Source organism: Temnothorax curvispinosus, unplaced genomic scaffold (genome assembly GCF_003070985.1).
Source record: "Temnothorax curvispinosus isolate PA1 unplaced genomic scaffold, ASM307098v1 QBEX01001173.1, whole genome shotgun sequence".
Classification (NCBI taxonomy): domain Eukaryota; kingdom Metazoa; phylum Arthropoda; class Insecta; order Hymenoptera; family Formicidae; genus Temnothorax; species Temnothorax curvispinosus.
In genome coordinates this window covers 156,332-171,907 of record NW_020210953.1, presented here as the reverse complement: position 1 = coordinate 171,907, position 15,576 = coordinate 156,332, and the positions used below count along the sequence as shown (strand labels likewise).

Genomic DNA, 15,576 nt, shown 5'->3' with positions numbered 1-15,576 from the left:
GTCCGATATTTATATAAACTACTTACTTTTACTTTATTTTATTGTTGCATGTACCTATATACATAATTTTTAATTTTTATTTATTATACAATTTTATGATATTGTCATATTTATCACAAATTTATCTTTATATAAAATAAATACACTCTCGGTAGATCAGGATCTTGAAAGGTTTGTGAAAAATTTAAACATATACGATCTTATTTTTCGAAATGCATTAAAGAGATTTTAAAAAGTGCTTTAATTAACATAGTAGGTTTTGGACTGAGAAAAAGAATTAATTGTATGGACTAAATTTGTATAGTTGTTGTAATTCATTGAATGATTCCATTGGTTGATTCAACAATTATTAAGTAGCACTAAAAAAAGTATAGTTCATTTATGTCAAACATCAAAATTTTTAAATCAAGAATTAGTTAATTCAACTAATGTTTAGTTGAACGTATCGAACTAAATAATTTAGTTGGATGAAACACATTTTGCGTTTTTCAACAAATTTTTTTTCTCAGTATATTAATGAACTAGTAGAATAAAAAATAAACGAGGGACTAGTTATACATAATAACGTTCTTCGCAGCGTTTTTATGAATATGCATTTATTACACACAGAGGATAAATACAGATTTCGTATCTGAAACAGAGAGAAAAGCAAATACTTTTAGAGAATCGTCGACATCGCAAATTGAAAGGTCAGGAGCATATCGGATCGGATAAAAGGAAAATAATTATAAAAATGAAAGTAAAATAAGAGTCTTTACAACGTCGTCGGTCGAAAACGGGGTTAGCAGCGACTAATGTAGAACAAATGAAAAATCTAAACTCGACAAACTCGTCCTCGATCACTTCAATGCGGAAAAATGAATAGAATGCTACGTCGGCTTTCCCTTTAATGAAGCAAGTCATTTCGTCAGACAGATAAGGGAAAGCACAGAAAAGGAGAGAGGAGAGACGAGAAATAAGCGACGAATCCTAGGAGATAGGGAGAGAAGGAAAGAAAGAGAGAGAGGGGGGAGAGGGAGGAAGAAAGAGGGAAAATTTGGATTACGCGTGATCGCTACTGAAGTAACTATTCTGCATCATGAACAGTTTGTCGATGGGATTGTTGATAGCCGCGTGCAGGCTCTGCGACAGCGACGGGGTGTCGTGCGATGACGAACCGTGATGGGAATGCGAGGCACCCTGATGACTGCCATCCGCGCCACCGCCATCGTTCTCGCCGATATCGAAGCCGCCGTCCGTACCGTCCAGGGACAGGTCGCTGCTGCAGAAACTCTCCCCCGAGTGGCCCGGATACGCGTCTGGAAGTACAAAAAACGCGTTTCGTCGTTTCTAGCGAAGTACCACCTCGACGTCATTGAATGGCATGCATGTTGCAACAATGGGAAGAATTTTATAGTAATGCTCGCATACACGACGGTTCGACCATATGGGAAGAATTTTACCCACGAACGATATAATACAAAATCAGACAGTATATGAAATAGAAATGTATACTTTCGCGATAATTAAAACATTTACATGATTTTTATCCAAGTCTGCCTTGACAATCTTGTTTTCGCACTAATGATATCTTTTACATTTGTTTTCAAGTACCAATATTTATATATACGAAATTATTTTAAAAATATATTTTAAGCTGAAGAAATATTATTTAAATTCTATCTTTTTTTGCTGAAGAGAAAAGCAGGAGGAATTCTTTTGCTCAATAGTTTAATAAATTTGACAGATTTGATTGTAGTAGAAAAAATGATTGAAAACTCCAGGCCCGAGGTATTAAAAAGAAATATATAAAAGCTAAAAAAAATATTTGGTTCGAACCTGCGTGAGCACGTGACATATATAGGATGTTTTTAAAAAAGGTGTATATCGAAACTTCTATCTTTGATCTGGAAAAAAATGGTTAAAGTAAACAAATTTTGCCTATCAAAAACTTTTTATGGAAACGTTCTTGAAATTTGTATGTGTGAATTGGAATTGTTGCGAAGCATTTTAATATTCAATATTAAAAATTCTATTTTATATCTTTAAATTCTTTAATTAATGTAAATAACGTAATTAACGTAAATATAAATATAAAAATGTAAAATAATCGGTCAAATTTTTACTAAAGAAAAATTAGCTGCAGATTGCATTTCTTTTGTTACATCTTATATTTCTGGCAGCGTGATTAATCAACTTTATCCGTATATTAATAATTATTTTTCCTTCCATTTGTTGTTAAAAAATAATTTTTATATATACGAAGCAAAATTATTTTAAAAATATATTTTAAGACAACTAGCTGTAAAGAAATATTATTTAAATTCTATCTATATATATAAGTTTGCTGAAGAAAAGCAGGAGAAATTCTTTTGTCGAAGTTTTCAAAGTTTATCAAAGTTTATCAAACTTTTGTCAAAGTTTGACCGATTATCTTATATAAGTTTATTTTGTTAATTATTAAAGAATTTGTAAATTTAAAATTAAATGTTTAATGTTAAATATTGAAATGCTGCACCACTTGTAACTTACAAATTTAAAAAACGATTATATAAATAGTTTTTAATCAGCAAAATTTATTACTAATAAACCTTTTTCATAACTGAGAAATCTATCGCGATAATGAAATGATTTTTTTAGTGAAGGAATCGACCGCAGATCAGCCGGAATATATCTGATCTGCTCAAAATATCATCCGCGCGTTCTGGGACACCTTCTAAACAACCGTCGGGACATAAACGCGTTACGCACATACCGCCTGTGACACCGGTGCGCAAATGAGTTTCTACGGTGAGTAAAGACTTACCGTCGGGCGAGTACGGGTTATTGGGGTTGAGCGGTTGGGTGGCTGAGGGAAAGCTAGAAGATTCCCCATCGCGCATGTTCAGGGCGTTCAAGTAATGACCTGCGAACGAGATTAGACAATTGACATTGAACTCACTCGTTTATACCAAAGCCCCATTAACCAGTCTTCGCAAATTCGCGAAGTCTTTCGATTCGCGCGCGTTGTTTCTCAAATCTCTCGCAATTCTACGCTACATGGTTTTTTGAAAGTAGCAAATAACTTGAATGTGATGAAGCAGGACCAAAAATCGTTAAAATTTATTAGAATCTGTCAGGACCGGTGCGTAAAAAAAAAAAAGTAATGCATAGAACCAACAATATCATCGAAATTTCACATTCAGGATCAAAAAGAAATTTCAGGATCTGGAATTCAGGAGTAGTCGTGCGGACAATAAAAAATAATGGTTGAATTCTTGACAGAATTCTGGACTAATAGGGTAAAAAAAAGGGCCGCTTACTGTGATCGCTGTGCGGACTTTCCGTCCTTCGCTCTTCCTTCGGCTCTTTATCGGATCCGGGCTCCGTTTTGGCTTTTCGCTGCAGCTTCTTCATCTTCGCGCGCTGATTCTGGAACCACACTTGAACCACGCGCACGCTGAGACCGGTGTCCTTGGCGAGTGCCTCGCGCACCTTTCTGCAAGGCTTTGGCGACACCTCGAAAGACGCCTTGAACTGACGTCGCTGTGCCGACGTGAGGATCGTCCGCGGCCGTTTCGGACCCCGACGGCCGTCCCGTGGTCGATTCTCGTCCAATAAGTCATCATCTAACAATACGATCCATTTTGTACATTAAGAAATATTTTACGTGTACGCAGCTCTTCTCGCATTCCTTATTAATCTCTTATCTATTTCAAATTCTTACTTTTTAATATCAACATCTCAGCAATAAATAAGTAAATAAATAAAGCATACAAAAATACAACAGAATTAAGTTCAGTGCGTTTCTCTTTATAATTTTTAATCTCACGTGCTACATGTACACGCACATACGCGCGCGCACGCGCACACAGATACGTACACACTTCTTTTACTTTACCATATGTTATATGAAAATTTTATACTTATTATATAAAATTGTTTTATAGATTTATTTTAGTAAAACAACTACTTTTACAAAAACTTAACGAAAGGGCTAAATTATTGCACGTAAAACATTCAACGGTATAAAACAGATGGAAAATAACAAGAGCGATTAATTTATGATTGCGTGAATAATTTTCCGTGTTTCGAATTTCACATCCGCCGCATAAACGGATTGATCGTCAGACGCGAGAGGCAGTGGTCGAAGTCGAGCAGTAGATACGGGTGGTTTCGATCAGACAGTGATCCGACAAAGCACCAGGCCACGCCTACCGTGCAGCATATGTACCGCGGCGCGGCAACATGTCGGCCGCGAGCAAACGCACCGGCCATACGCGCGCGGATTCCATTTTCCGTGCACGGGATATTTCAAGAACCCTGGGAATTTCATTGTTAAAAATTGTTTCGCTCCGTGGGAATACGGAACGGCGGGATTGTCGATCAAATTCAATGAGCGCGCGCGCGATCGCCGGTTAAATCGCGGATCATTCATCGCGTTATTAGTAAAAGCGCGATGAGCAATTAAAATCGACGCGGCCGAAATATTTGCACGATACTGATATAATGTGAAAAAATTTGTTTCTCATTGCTTCGTGAAAATTTTTACATTTATTTTAAAAATTTTATTAGCAGGATCTTTTTCAATATTTTGCTATGCGATTTTTTGTATTCATATTTTATATGCGTAATTTACGGAAAGAGTGAGAGAGAGAGAGAGAGAAAGGGGGTGAAGAGAGGAAGGAATGCATATAGAAATAGGTGGCTCACAAACTGCTCTTTCATCATTTTCTATCGTCACCGATAACACATAAAATATCTCGAAACGCGTGCCATAAATTTATGTCGGGATATCGGTCGGATAAACGTCGTGTGGAATAAATTCCACATCTTTCTTGATACCAAGAATATTTTCACGGTATTTTGATTATGCGAGAAAGGATTGGCGAATTGAAAACGATGCCTAGAGTTCAGGATGCCGCGAGGAACACACGTTCAATATCGCTCTCGGTCGTTCGTCGCTTGGATTTAAATTGTAATTACCTTGGAAAAGGAACAGCCCTGTTTCGAAATTCCTGTAGATTTTTACTTTGGATGTCTTTAGATTGTAGTACAACCTGCGAACAATGCAACAAGGTATGTACAATGGCGTTTCTCAACGATTTTTCATTTTAATTGTTATTCGGTGTATTTTCAAGCATTCCGCGCGGTAATGGTCCGGGGGGGGAGGGCTTTGTTAAATTATCTCGCAAGCCAAAAACTCGTAAACGCTCGCCAATCTCAATTCCCAATTCATTAATTTGGAAATGGCGCGCCAATCGATCGCGCGTTTAATCGGAACAAGACGATACGAAAGATAATCGAGCAGTTTGTTTTGTCACAGAAAACATTGTATATTGGAAGAAACATTACATCTCCTTTCGGTTCATTCTGCACGAGTAAACTACGTCGAGATATTTACTTAACTATGTATAAGCTCCTCGCAGAGCTTCTCGCTCATTTGTGGTATCAGACAATGCTTCTATCAGCGTAAGGGATGAAAACAGAGCTTGTGATTCACATATAGAGATGGATATATTGCAGAAAATCATCTCATGCAACATGATATACGCATCACACATTTTCACTCATGCTCAATACTCGTTTAGGATATTTTATATAAGAACGGCGTCTTCGTTATACGAGAAAAATAATTATTACGTCCGTGCATGTATACATATATTAAGCTTTAAATTAGGGTACAACTTCTAACAGGCTGCAACATTGAATATCCTTTGTTTACGCTGTGTAACGTGTACATCAAATCAAAATTATGTGAGAAAAACGTTTGTAATTTATATTTTTTTGTACAACAACGTGATTACTTTAAATCTTTTTAAACTATTTTGTCATTATTTAAAATAATCTGATCGTACTTTCTTTAGATCAATCTCTTTTTTTTTCTCGTGGAACGTTTATGAAATCGTAAAACTGTCCAGTCTTTCTATACACGGTCAGAGAAGAACGATAGCCGGGATAGGTGCGCTATTCCAACACGGAAATCTAGGGCCTACGAATCGAGCGACAACTCGAAGATCAACCCAAACGGGACACAATTTATGCGTACATCACGCACGTCCATGATAAAACACACGAAACAGGCGACACTCACCTTGCGGACTATTTAGAAACAGCTCGTGCTCAAAGTCCCGTCTGCAGATCGGCTGGCCTTGCCTGAGGATGTAGTGGGCGCCTCGCGGCAACGGTTGGCCGCACATGCAACACGCGAAGCACTCCACGTGGAAGATCAGGCCGGACACCGGCCGCATCACCAGATCCGAGCAGCTGATCTTCTCCATGCATCGCGCGCACTTCACCCCGAAGATCCTCTCGTAGTCGGTACGGCAGTAGAGCTTGAGGTCGCGTATGAAGCACGAGTGCGACAGCATCGCGCCGCATGCCGTGCACGAGAGGCACTCCTCGTGATAATTCCTCTCGGCGACTCGCATCACGTACTTGTCGGCGATGGTGCGGCCGCAGCCGGCGCAGATCGTCTCGAGGAGGCCGGACTCTGTCTTCACGGAAACGGACGGCTCTGCGGGAACAAAAACGGTCGACGTGTCACAACGATATTCACAGTATTGTTGTTCGCGTTCACGTTCGCCTCGATATCTCGGAATTGAAACCGATCAAATTTTTTATAGCTCGAAAACAAGTAGAAGCGAATACAGTAGTGCGGATAGATACACAGTCCGCCTGCTACGCGAGACGCGACAGCGATCGCCCCGATGTAGACTTGACATTCTTTTCGTTTGTAAGATGCGCAAAAATAGCTCTGTTACTTCATATTGATACTTATGCTTTTAGTCTTAACAATATTAACAATATTAAACAAATTGCATGGTCTAATCTTTTGAGAATTTTAAAGCAATATTGAATGCTTTTAAAAGCAGACATTAAAAGATCAAGATGTAATGCGTATATAATTAAGTATATTGTGTGATTATTTGGAAAAAAAGGATTAAAAGTATAAATAAAAAATGATACATCCTCAGTTTGAACACAGAACTTCTGCCTCTCTACTTTTAAACTAAACAACAAAATTGGCGATTCAAATTTCAAGATATATCTGTAGCAGAGTAATAGTATTCTTATTTACCTACTTATTTAAGTTGTAGTTTGTTATTTTGTAATTTTTTATTGCACAACATTTCTCTTTAGTAATGTCGCTAGTTTTAACTTGTCGCAATATCATATTTTCATCAATATTAATAATATTATTCAATTCATTAATACTTGTAAAATAAATCATGCGCTGAGATCTCTATTTTTAACAATTATATCGTATACAATAATCTCAATACTATTTACAACAATTTTGAAGTCTCACTTCTTTGGACGATATCTTTTTAAGTTAAACGATCATATTTCTGCCGCATTAAAAAATTTGTTTTAAATAATAACTACTAATTCGTGTATATAGATTTATTTAGAGACCTCTTTTTAAAGAACTCAAGTATTTTTGCTCTGACTTTTTAAAGACGTATATATCTCGGAATGAAAGTACAAACGTTTTTATAAAATTAGTTTGTTCTCACCTGCATTATTGTTATCAGTTGTGGGCCGAAAAGGAATAGGCGGAACCGTCGGCAAGGGTTGGCCCGGTTCGCTTTGACGATTGAAAGAACCAGGCGCTGGAGGATAAAATTCCAACATGGTGTCTCCTCACTGGAACCTTGAAGATAAAAAGTTTTTGCTGCAAAGTTTTCACTGGAATTCTAAACACTTGAAGGCCACACACCAATATCCAAATAAAAGTCTTTCGAAGAAACGGGTTAGATGTCCGAAAGAAAAGTTTCTCTTCTCAAGAAAACTTTTCCTTTTTCTTTCTCCTTTTGCCTATTTTTATTTTTGGCATCTGATTGTTTCGAATATCTCCAGTTGACTCTCAAGTCTCGACGGTTTTTTTTTTATTTAAGTTTTTCGATAAGACTGGTAGACGATAGATCGACGATAAATCACACTTCACTTGCTTCTTGTCTCGTTAATGGATCCTCCAAATTGTTCAGTTTTTTCAATATCACTTATTGCGTGCAACGTTGTTTTACGCTAAATATATATAGGAATACAACAACTTTTTAAATCAACACTTTATTAAGTCGGTCCAGGTCCAAATTAAATTATAGTTTTTACACCCAATCGATCTCGCTTCGATTAGATCTTGTGAACACTTGTCCCCCCAGCCAGGGCGGCGAGCGACGGCAGGAACCTTCACGACAATCGTCGTTTAGCCCTCATCGGTATTCTTCGATACGGATAACGCCGTACGTCATCCGAGTCTCATGACGAACTGCCGGGGCTGCGGCGTGCGAGTTTAACGCGACGATCTTCCCGGACGACCTCGGGGCGCGAGATGCCACGGCCGCATCGCATTCTGGACACGAAGACGATGACTCTGTCGATGTTTTCGCGTCCGTTTCCCCGTTCACTTCCTCACCCACTCGCCCGGCTGTCGGCACCGAACGCACTCCGTACGTGACGATGTCGTACGTGTCATCAGCGCGAGCTCCGTCGCTTTTTTGACGAGACCCACCACCGACTTCGCCGACAACGAAAATCATCCCCCTCCCCTCTTGCTTCCTCGTTCCCTTCCTCCAACCCCCATCCCCCCACACGGCGCGGCTTTCTCTACCTTCCCGTTTGTGTAGGTGTGCGGGTGTGCGTCTCGTCTTCGTCATTGGAGATAGATGAGGCATCGACGCGAGAGTGAAGAGGGCGGGTTCATCCCCCCGTGGAAGTCAGTGGCGGAAGCGCGATTGGCGTTGCTCGGAACCGCCCTTGCCGAAGCGAGCCGGTGGGGTGAATCGACAGCAGTGGTCCTCAACCGGCGGCGACGTACGAGCGGGGGATCAATATCCGGCCGACCATTGCCGGATTCAGTGACGTATCTCGACGAACACGTCGGACATCGATCTTGGGTGCCGCCGGAATCTCAGTTTTTTTTTTACAAATAATTATATACAAAACAAAAATCCAGATCAATTTAAAGTGAGTTTAGAAAACGTGACAACTTTCTCCACCCTCCCGTATATGTGTGTCCCATCTTCGTCATTGGAGATAGACGAGGCATCGACGCGAGGGTGAAGAACAACGGGTTCATCCCTCGCGGTAAAAAGTAAATAATCTAACTGATGGTATATACTATTAAACACGTGTTGCTGATTTTTAATATTGTAGAAATAATTATGCCATTCGAAAGGGATATGATTAATCTAAAGATACAACACATAATTTTCCATTTAAAAGACTGTACTTAATTTATTTTGCCTGATAACACGCCACACTTGATTTCAGAAAATTAATAGAAAAAAATTAATAAAAAAATTAACAGAATAGAAAATAAATGGCTTTAGAAAATAAATAAAAAATTAATAGAATAGAATGAAAATTATGTTATATAATTGTTTACTTATTCCGAGAAGAATATATCATAAAAACAGTTCTGGTAATGTTAGGTAACTTAACTTTGAAGGTACTTTGAGCAATACAAAGTTTCCACTAGGGAACATCGACTACCAGAGCGGAAACTATCTTCATATAATTTTATATTTATTTCAGATAAATATAGATGTCAGATTTCGAACTATTTCACAATGATTGTTTAGTTTAACATAAAAGTCTATCGAGAAATATGATGTGGACCAGGCGAAACGAAAAGGTATCGAGACGCTCTGTATTGACATGAAGCTATTTGTAGAGTTGAGTAGCGCTCGTTGCCGATCAGCCCCCGCTCTTTTTCCTACGCGTATAGCTTCTGCCCCCGCGAATACGGCTAATAACCGATGCCATTTTCGAGCCGGACTGCCTGCGGACATATTTTTTCGTCGAAAGTCGGTGCACGCTGAGTATTTGGCCGTTTGTCAGTCCGCGTAAATATGCGACAATGCCGTCCTTTGTACGGGCCGTCTATCGGCGATGTTTGCCAAATAAAAGCCTATATAGATCTCTTTGTCTCTGTTCCTGTGCTGCGCGCGGTACGAATCCCCCAATGATACGCCTAGTTGGGAACGAAACTACGACGGCATTGCCCCTCCGGTGCACGATACAAAGGGGCATCAAGTTGGCGGTAATGGTGATGCAAACTATTCGGGGGAAACACGTGCAGGTCGAGGGGGCCCTCCCCCTTCGCCCGAGATGCCCAGTTAGTATTCAGATTCGCTTAATCGTACGCGACAGTCACCATAAGTCGCGCAAGATCGATGAATCCTTTGGCCTTAGATCCCTCAGATCTAGATGCGAAAAGTCGTAAAGTGGCAAATTAAATCGAAATTAAGAAACTTCACAATTGCCATTTACTGAAGGAAATTTAAGTCCTTTTTGTAATAATAGACAATCGAGAAATTTTTTTCTTGTCTTGGATTTTAATGAAAAGAACGAATGATTTACAATATATTTGGCATATACTTCCAAAAGATCCGTATAATTTAATCGACGAACAATGTATTTTTTGTCGATGATCAACGTCGACACTTCGGGTGTTGAAAATTAAAGCCGCGCTATTCCAGATGCGATCCGAATCTCGATCGAGGATCCAGTTATCGATCCCGACCTTATTCTCCGGACAATGAAAAATTAGGGATGCTCAATGACCCTTACCATTTCACGGCACGTGAAAGCACAAAAGTCGCTGCAGCGTCGGATGAAATATGGGGTTCTTTGCAGGTGGATGCGACCCGCGGACCCTACCCTTCTTCGGCATATTGTTTAGGATGTGACACTAACGCCGACCGTGTAATTATATCGATACGGTTCGGGCATTATATATCCTGTGGAGAAAATCCCTGTCCGCACAGGCCATCCGACTTTCCTTTGGTCACGCAGTGAAAGGGTGCCCACGCAACGGTACTGCCAAGCTCTCTCGTGACGCTTTGTTTTGCACATGTTGTGAAAATGCAGGGTGCATCGACATCGGAATTCCTTTCATGAAACGCGGAGAGCTCGATTGCTAAACTCTTCCCTACTACGGCAAAATTTGAGTAATTAGACTGATACTCCGCAGCGTTGTTTTGCGTCCGGGAATAAAACTTTTATTGAACATATAGCGTCGTTATATTAGCCACGTTACTCGGAGATGAGAGCACAATGATTACGATATAAAATATGAAACATGTAAATATAAATTTTGTATGTTGATTTTATTTATGTTTTATTATATTTCTTACCTTTTGGTATGATCTAGATTAGACTAGCTACTCTAGATTAGCTTGGAGAGAAAAATTAATTCCATTTTTACAAGATTTACTTAAAATAAATAATAACAGATAACAATATAGAAAATTATATTTTTTATAATAATATTGTGTTTTATTATATCTTTATTCGTCAAATTTGGATTTGTCATTATCTGGCCAAGCTCTTTAAAAATATATAGGTATTTCAGTTTGGGTTAATATTCCAAAAAAAGTATACAAAAAAGATTCTTTTCTTTTTTGTAAAAATGACAATCACACAAAAAAGAAATCTAAGTTTCATATAAGATAACGGGACTGACATTCGATTTTGTACATTTTTTAAACTCAGTTTGCTAAAAAAAAGAATATTTCTTCAAAGACTTTTAATTGCACACATAGAAACAAACTTGTTTATGCCTTATCCAAATAGTTTTATAAAAACTTTTATTAATGAATTCAATTCATATCAAGCAACTATTTAAAAACAATAATGACTGAAATAGGTTTAACTGGGATTTTTCCCTTTAGAAAAATGGGGAAGTCCTACTTCTTACTCGTTACTAGTCCTAGTAACATAGATCAGGAAATCCAGAAACTAGACAGGATCTGGTCTACATTTGGGTTTACCTCTAGTAAATATACTTGAATGAAATGTGAAACTATACCTTGTACCTGAATTGTTACGCTAACCAACCATATTAATCAGTTCTCGCGACTTCCTTCCTGGACTCGGATTATTAAATATCAACGTTAACATATATTATTTCTATCCTGTATGGCGATTACAGCGAGAATTATCTCGCAATTCTGGCAACCCCCGCAGATTTCGGCGAAAAATTCGAACGCAATACGATTGGCGCAATACACAATAGGCGTATCTCTCAAGTCATGACGAAAGAGAAAAAGAAGGGTCGCTGTCGAATCGCGTCGCCGTCGCTTTTCGGAGCTCGGTGGAATCCAAACTGGCAGTCCACCCCGCCGCCCCGCGATGACAGCCGCGGGATGAATTCTAATAACGTGTCCTCTTTAGTCTAGCGCGCACGAATCCATCTTTTGCTAACGAGGGTGGAAGTTCACGATTGCGTCCCAGGAATGCGTGATGACTACTTTGTTAGGAATGCAGCACGGCGCGGCGCCCATACGAGAGCGAAACGAGAGCAGTATATGCAGTGGCGCGGAGTACACCCAAACGCCCCGAGCGCAAGCTGAGCTTTCGAGGTCTCGTATCCAAGACGCCGGCAGGAACTGTTAACTCTCGAAGTAGACTTAGAAGAGCGTTATATACATCATTTTCGATATATAATAATTATTAAAACTTTAAGAGAGATTTAATAAGAGATTTAATAATAATTTAAAAAAATAATTATATATATCTAAAGCAAAAGTTAAAGCCAAATAATCAAAATGATACATAAAAATTATTTGAAAAATAATTAATAGTAGCTAAGCGAGATACCAAAATGGCAGCTAATAAATTCAATAATGAGCAATAATTACTACGTTTTCGAGAGAAACGTCGAGAACCTTGATACTCGGGGAGGCAACCGTCTCAGCGATAATCCGCCACTGGTTATACGGGAAACGTGGCTGAAACGCAGCTTCAGGACGCGAAGCGTAGCTGAAAGCAGCTGCGCGCCTCCCTGGAATGCGTCCCTGTTACCCGGCACCGGGATACTACAGAGGGAGAAAGAGAGAGGGAGAGAGAGAGAGAGAGAGAGATCAAGGAGGGTTCGTACGTTCCTTCCGATCCCGCTACTCTTTGGCATTCGGGCTTTAGCATCGCACGGTTCAATAAAGGAACGCCCCCGGCCTGAGTTCAAACCGAATTCACTCGTATTACCCCCGAGTAACCGGGGCTCTACCTGCGCAATAATGTAAAACAATGTAACGTATCGTTTTGCGTCATCGCAAAGTGTAATTGATAAATTCTTGCAAATCGTGCGTTAGGTCGATACGATAGATATTTGTCATATTTGTCGAATAAACTTGAAAGGAAATTTCCGACAAAATCGAAGCAAAGCAACCGTTACGGCCTTCAGTTCTACTCTTTATCTTATGTAAGGAAAAAATTTCTCCAAGCCTTTTGAGGGAACGTCTTTTTCTTTTTGAAGGACTTGGGTTTTAGAATTCTACGATATTTTGCACAAAGCTTGATGGGGAAACGACTTTCGTAAACCTTTCGCACAAATCTCATAAATCTTCTAGTCGTTTGTCTACTTTCTCTACTGTACGCATTTTCTCTATTGACATTGACAATCAATGAATAGTTTTTGGATATCTTTGTTTTCAGTAGCTGAATGTGTCGTCAATTATTTTAGATGATGGGCACAGACCGAGGCACAGACAACTGACTGATTTTTAACAATTAGTTAGACTGCAAAAATAATACATGCGATAAAACACTTCTCGTATTTTACAATTGGGCATCTTGATTTTAATGACACACTTTTTGACTAATTAAAAGTTAAATGTAGTAAGAAATTCTTTTTATTATTAAAATTATGTTCGAAAGAGAGAGTGTGGTGTATCTTATATATATTATTCAACGAGACCAAACTGTCGCATTGCGTTCCACGCTGAATAATTATCGAAAATTATAACCCACATAGCTTCATGCAAAGCATGCCGTTACTGCATTTCAATCGCGCATTTATTTGGCTTACACGTCCGGGATTTAATACGCCGGAAATTGTGAAATGTAATAAAGTTATAATTCAAATTTTTGTTCATTTGCGCGCCCGGGAAAAACCTGTGGAAGTCAACGGACTTAAAAGCGGAATAATTTTCGTCCGCGCTTTACATTTATATCATTGTCGGTGATATCAGCACCTAGGTTAATTGGTCCGGGGACATTAAAACTATCGCTGTACATATGAATATTCATATCGCTATTACAAGAAACGTTTTATTTTCTGTCGCGCCTCAGTCATCATAAATTCAAATCATATTTTTTTCCCCCGCTCTCTCGGCTCTCACGGCTCTCTCGGCTGGTATCCTTGAAAAATGGATGCAAACCTTGATACCGCCTCGGGGCGGGAGTCACACGCGAGCCTCGGAATGTCGGGCATATTGCTATTTATCATAATAACTATTCATATCGCCAGAAAAGTAAATATTCCGAGACACGAAGGGCGCACCTGACGACAGAAATTGCGTTTTACGTGCCGCGCCCAGATATACAGAACGATATTTCGTTGTCCTTCCAAAAGTTTTCAATAAAACGACTATAACACCTGTTATGTAGTTGTATTTAGGGCAAAATTTAAACACATTTACGGAGTGAAATTTTTAAAGATAAGAGAGGCAGCCTAAGGGTATGCCAAAGTTTTAAAAATAATTTTGAAAAGCGTCACATCTCTTAAGTAATTAAAATTTAAACGTTACACAAACTCAACTGTTAATACTACTGTTCCATTGTTTCTCCGTTAAAGAGTTAACAATACACTCTCAATACAAAATAATCCATCGGAGAAGGGAATAAGAATGACGCGCACGAAATTTAAGGGAAATCGGAAGGATTCTTTTTTTAAGTATATCGAGACACCTCAGCGATAAAGAATCATCTGAGAATCGCTGTGATCGATTACAATGTCGCCACGCGGTATTTCCCCGATACCAGCCGAACGCGCAATATAGACGCTTAGCAAACAATTACCTCATCCCTCCCCCGACATCCCCGTCACCCCTTCGTCGCCCCGCGCCCCTCCTCCTCCACCTCCCGGGCTTCTTCAACCCCCGGTTTTCGGTATCTGTCTCTCGGTGAAGAGATTTTGATTCGGACGCGATTGAGGGGGCGGGAGAGAAGGGGGAGATTCACCCTCGCTCGACTTCCGCTGAAAAACATATCGCCCGGTCGGGCCCGGGCTCGCGGCGCGACGAAGGTGAGCGTTAGATCGCGATTAACAGCGAATTTCGGGACTTCAAAGAGCGATTTTCCGCACGCTTGAGCATCGCGCTCTTTCGCGCGACCACGCGCGCAGGGGGCTCGCGCGGGGGTCCTCGCGTGGGCGCCACGTGCCGTCACGTGTGGGAGCGCCGTGTGACGTTACACGATCGGCGATCGGTCGCTACCGGTCGTACGCCTCCCTGTTGTTCACCCCCTATTGTCTCTCTCTCTCTTTCTCTTTTCCTTTCTCTCTCTGTCTCCTTTTGATTCGATGAAATAGGAGAAATAACTTGTCGACGGTGAGATGCGAGATATGATACGAGACGATCGTTTTGCGAGAGCGAGGCGACAAGACATAATCGGAAGATCCAGATTAACTCGTTTGTTCACGTCTGCGAAACACCTTGTAGCGAGGGAGCGATATTATATGAGATGCCATATGCGATCAAAAATAGAAAATTTAAATCTTTAAATTAGATGAGAGAGAGAGAGAGAGAGAGAGAGAGAGAGAGAAACAAAAAGATACAAAAGTTAAACTTAAAAGTGGGCTTACTATATGTATAATTATGGATACAAATA

The 15,576-nt window shown here is 39.7% G+C and overlaps 1 protein-coding gene across 2 annotated transcripts; it reads right to left on the bottom strand.

Annotated features, from left to right (window-relative positions):
• Nucleotides 1–467: 467 nt before the first annotated feature.
• On the bottom strand, nucleotides 468–8,478 carry LOC112461114 (LIM homeobox transcription factor 1-beta-like). Of its 2 annotated transcripts, XM_025026210.1 has the most exons (5): nucleotides 7,479–8,478; nucleotides 6,053–6,475; nucleotides 3,282–3,587; nucleotides 2,786–2,884; nucleotides 469–1,298 (listed from the first exon to the last, which is right to left on the bottom strand). In XM_025026210.1, the coding sequence occupies exons 1-5, from the start codon at nucleotides 7,594–7,596 to the stop codon at nucleotides 1,042–1,044; spliced, it is 1,203 nt and encodes a 400-aa protein (XP_024881978.1). In that variant the 5' UTR covers nucleotides 7,597–8,478; the 3' UTR covers nucleotides 469–1,041. The 2 variants fall into 2 exon arrangements, with proteins under 2 accessions (XP_024881988.1, XP_024881978.1); XM_025026220.1 differs by lacking the exon at nucleotides 2,786–2,884 and having other exon boundaries at nucleotides 468–1,298.
• Nucleotides 8,479–15,576: the final 7,098 nt, after the last annotated feature.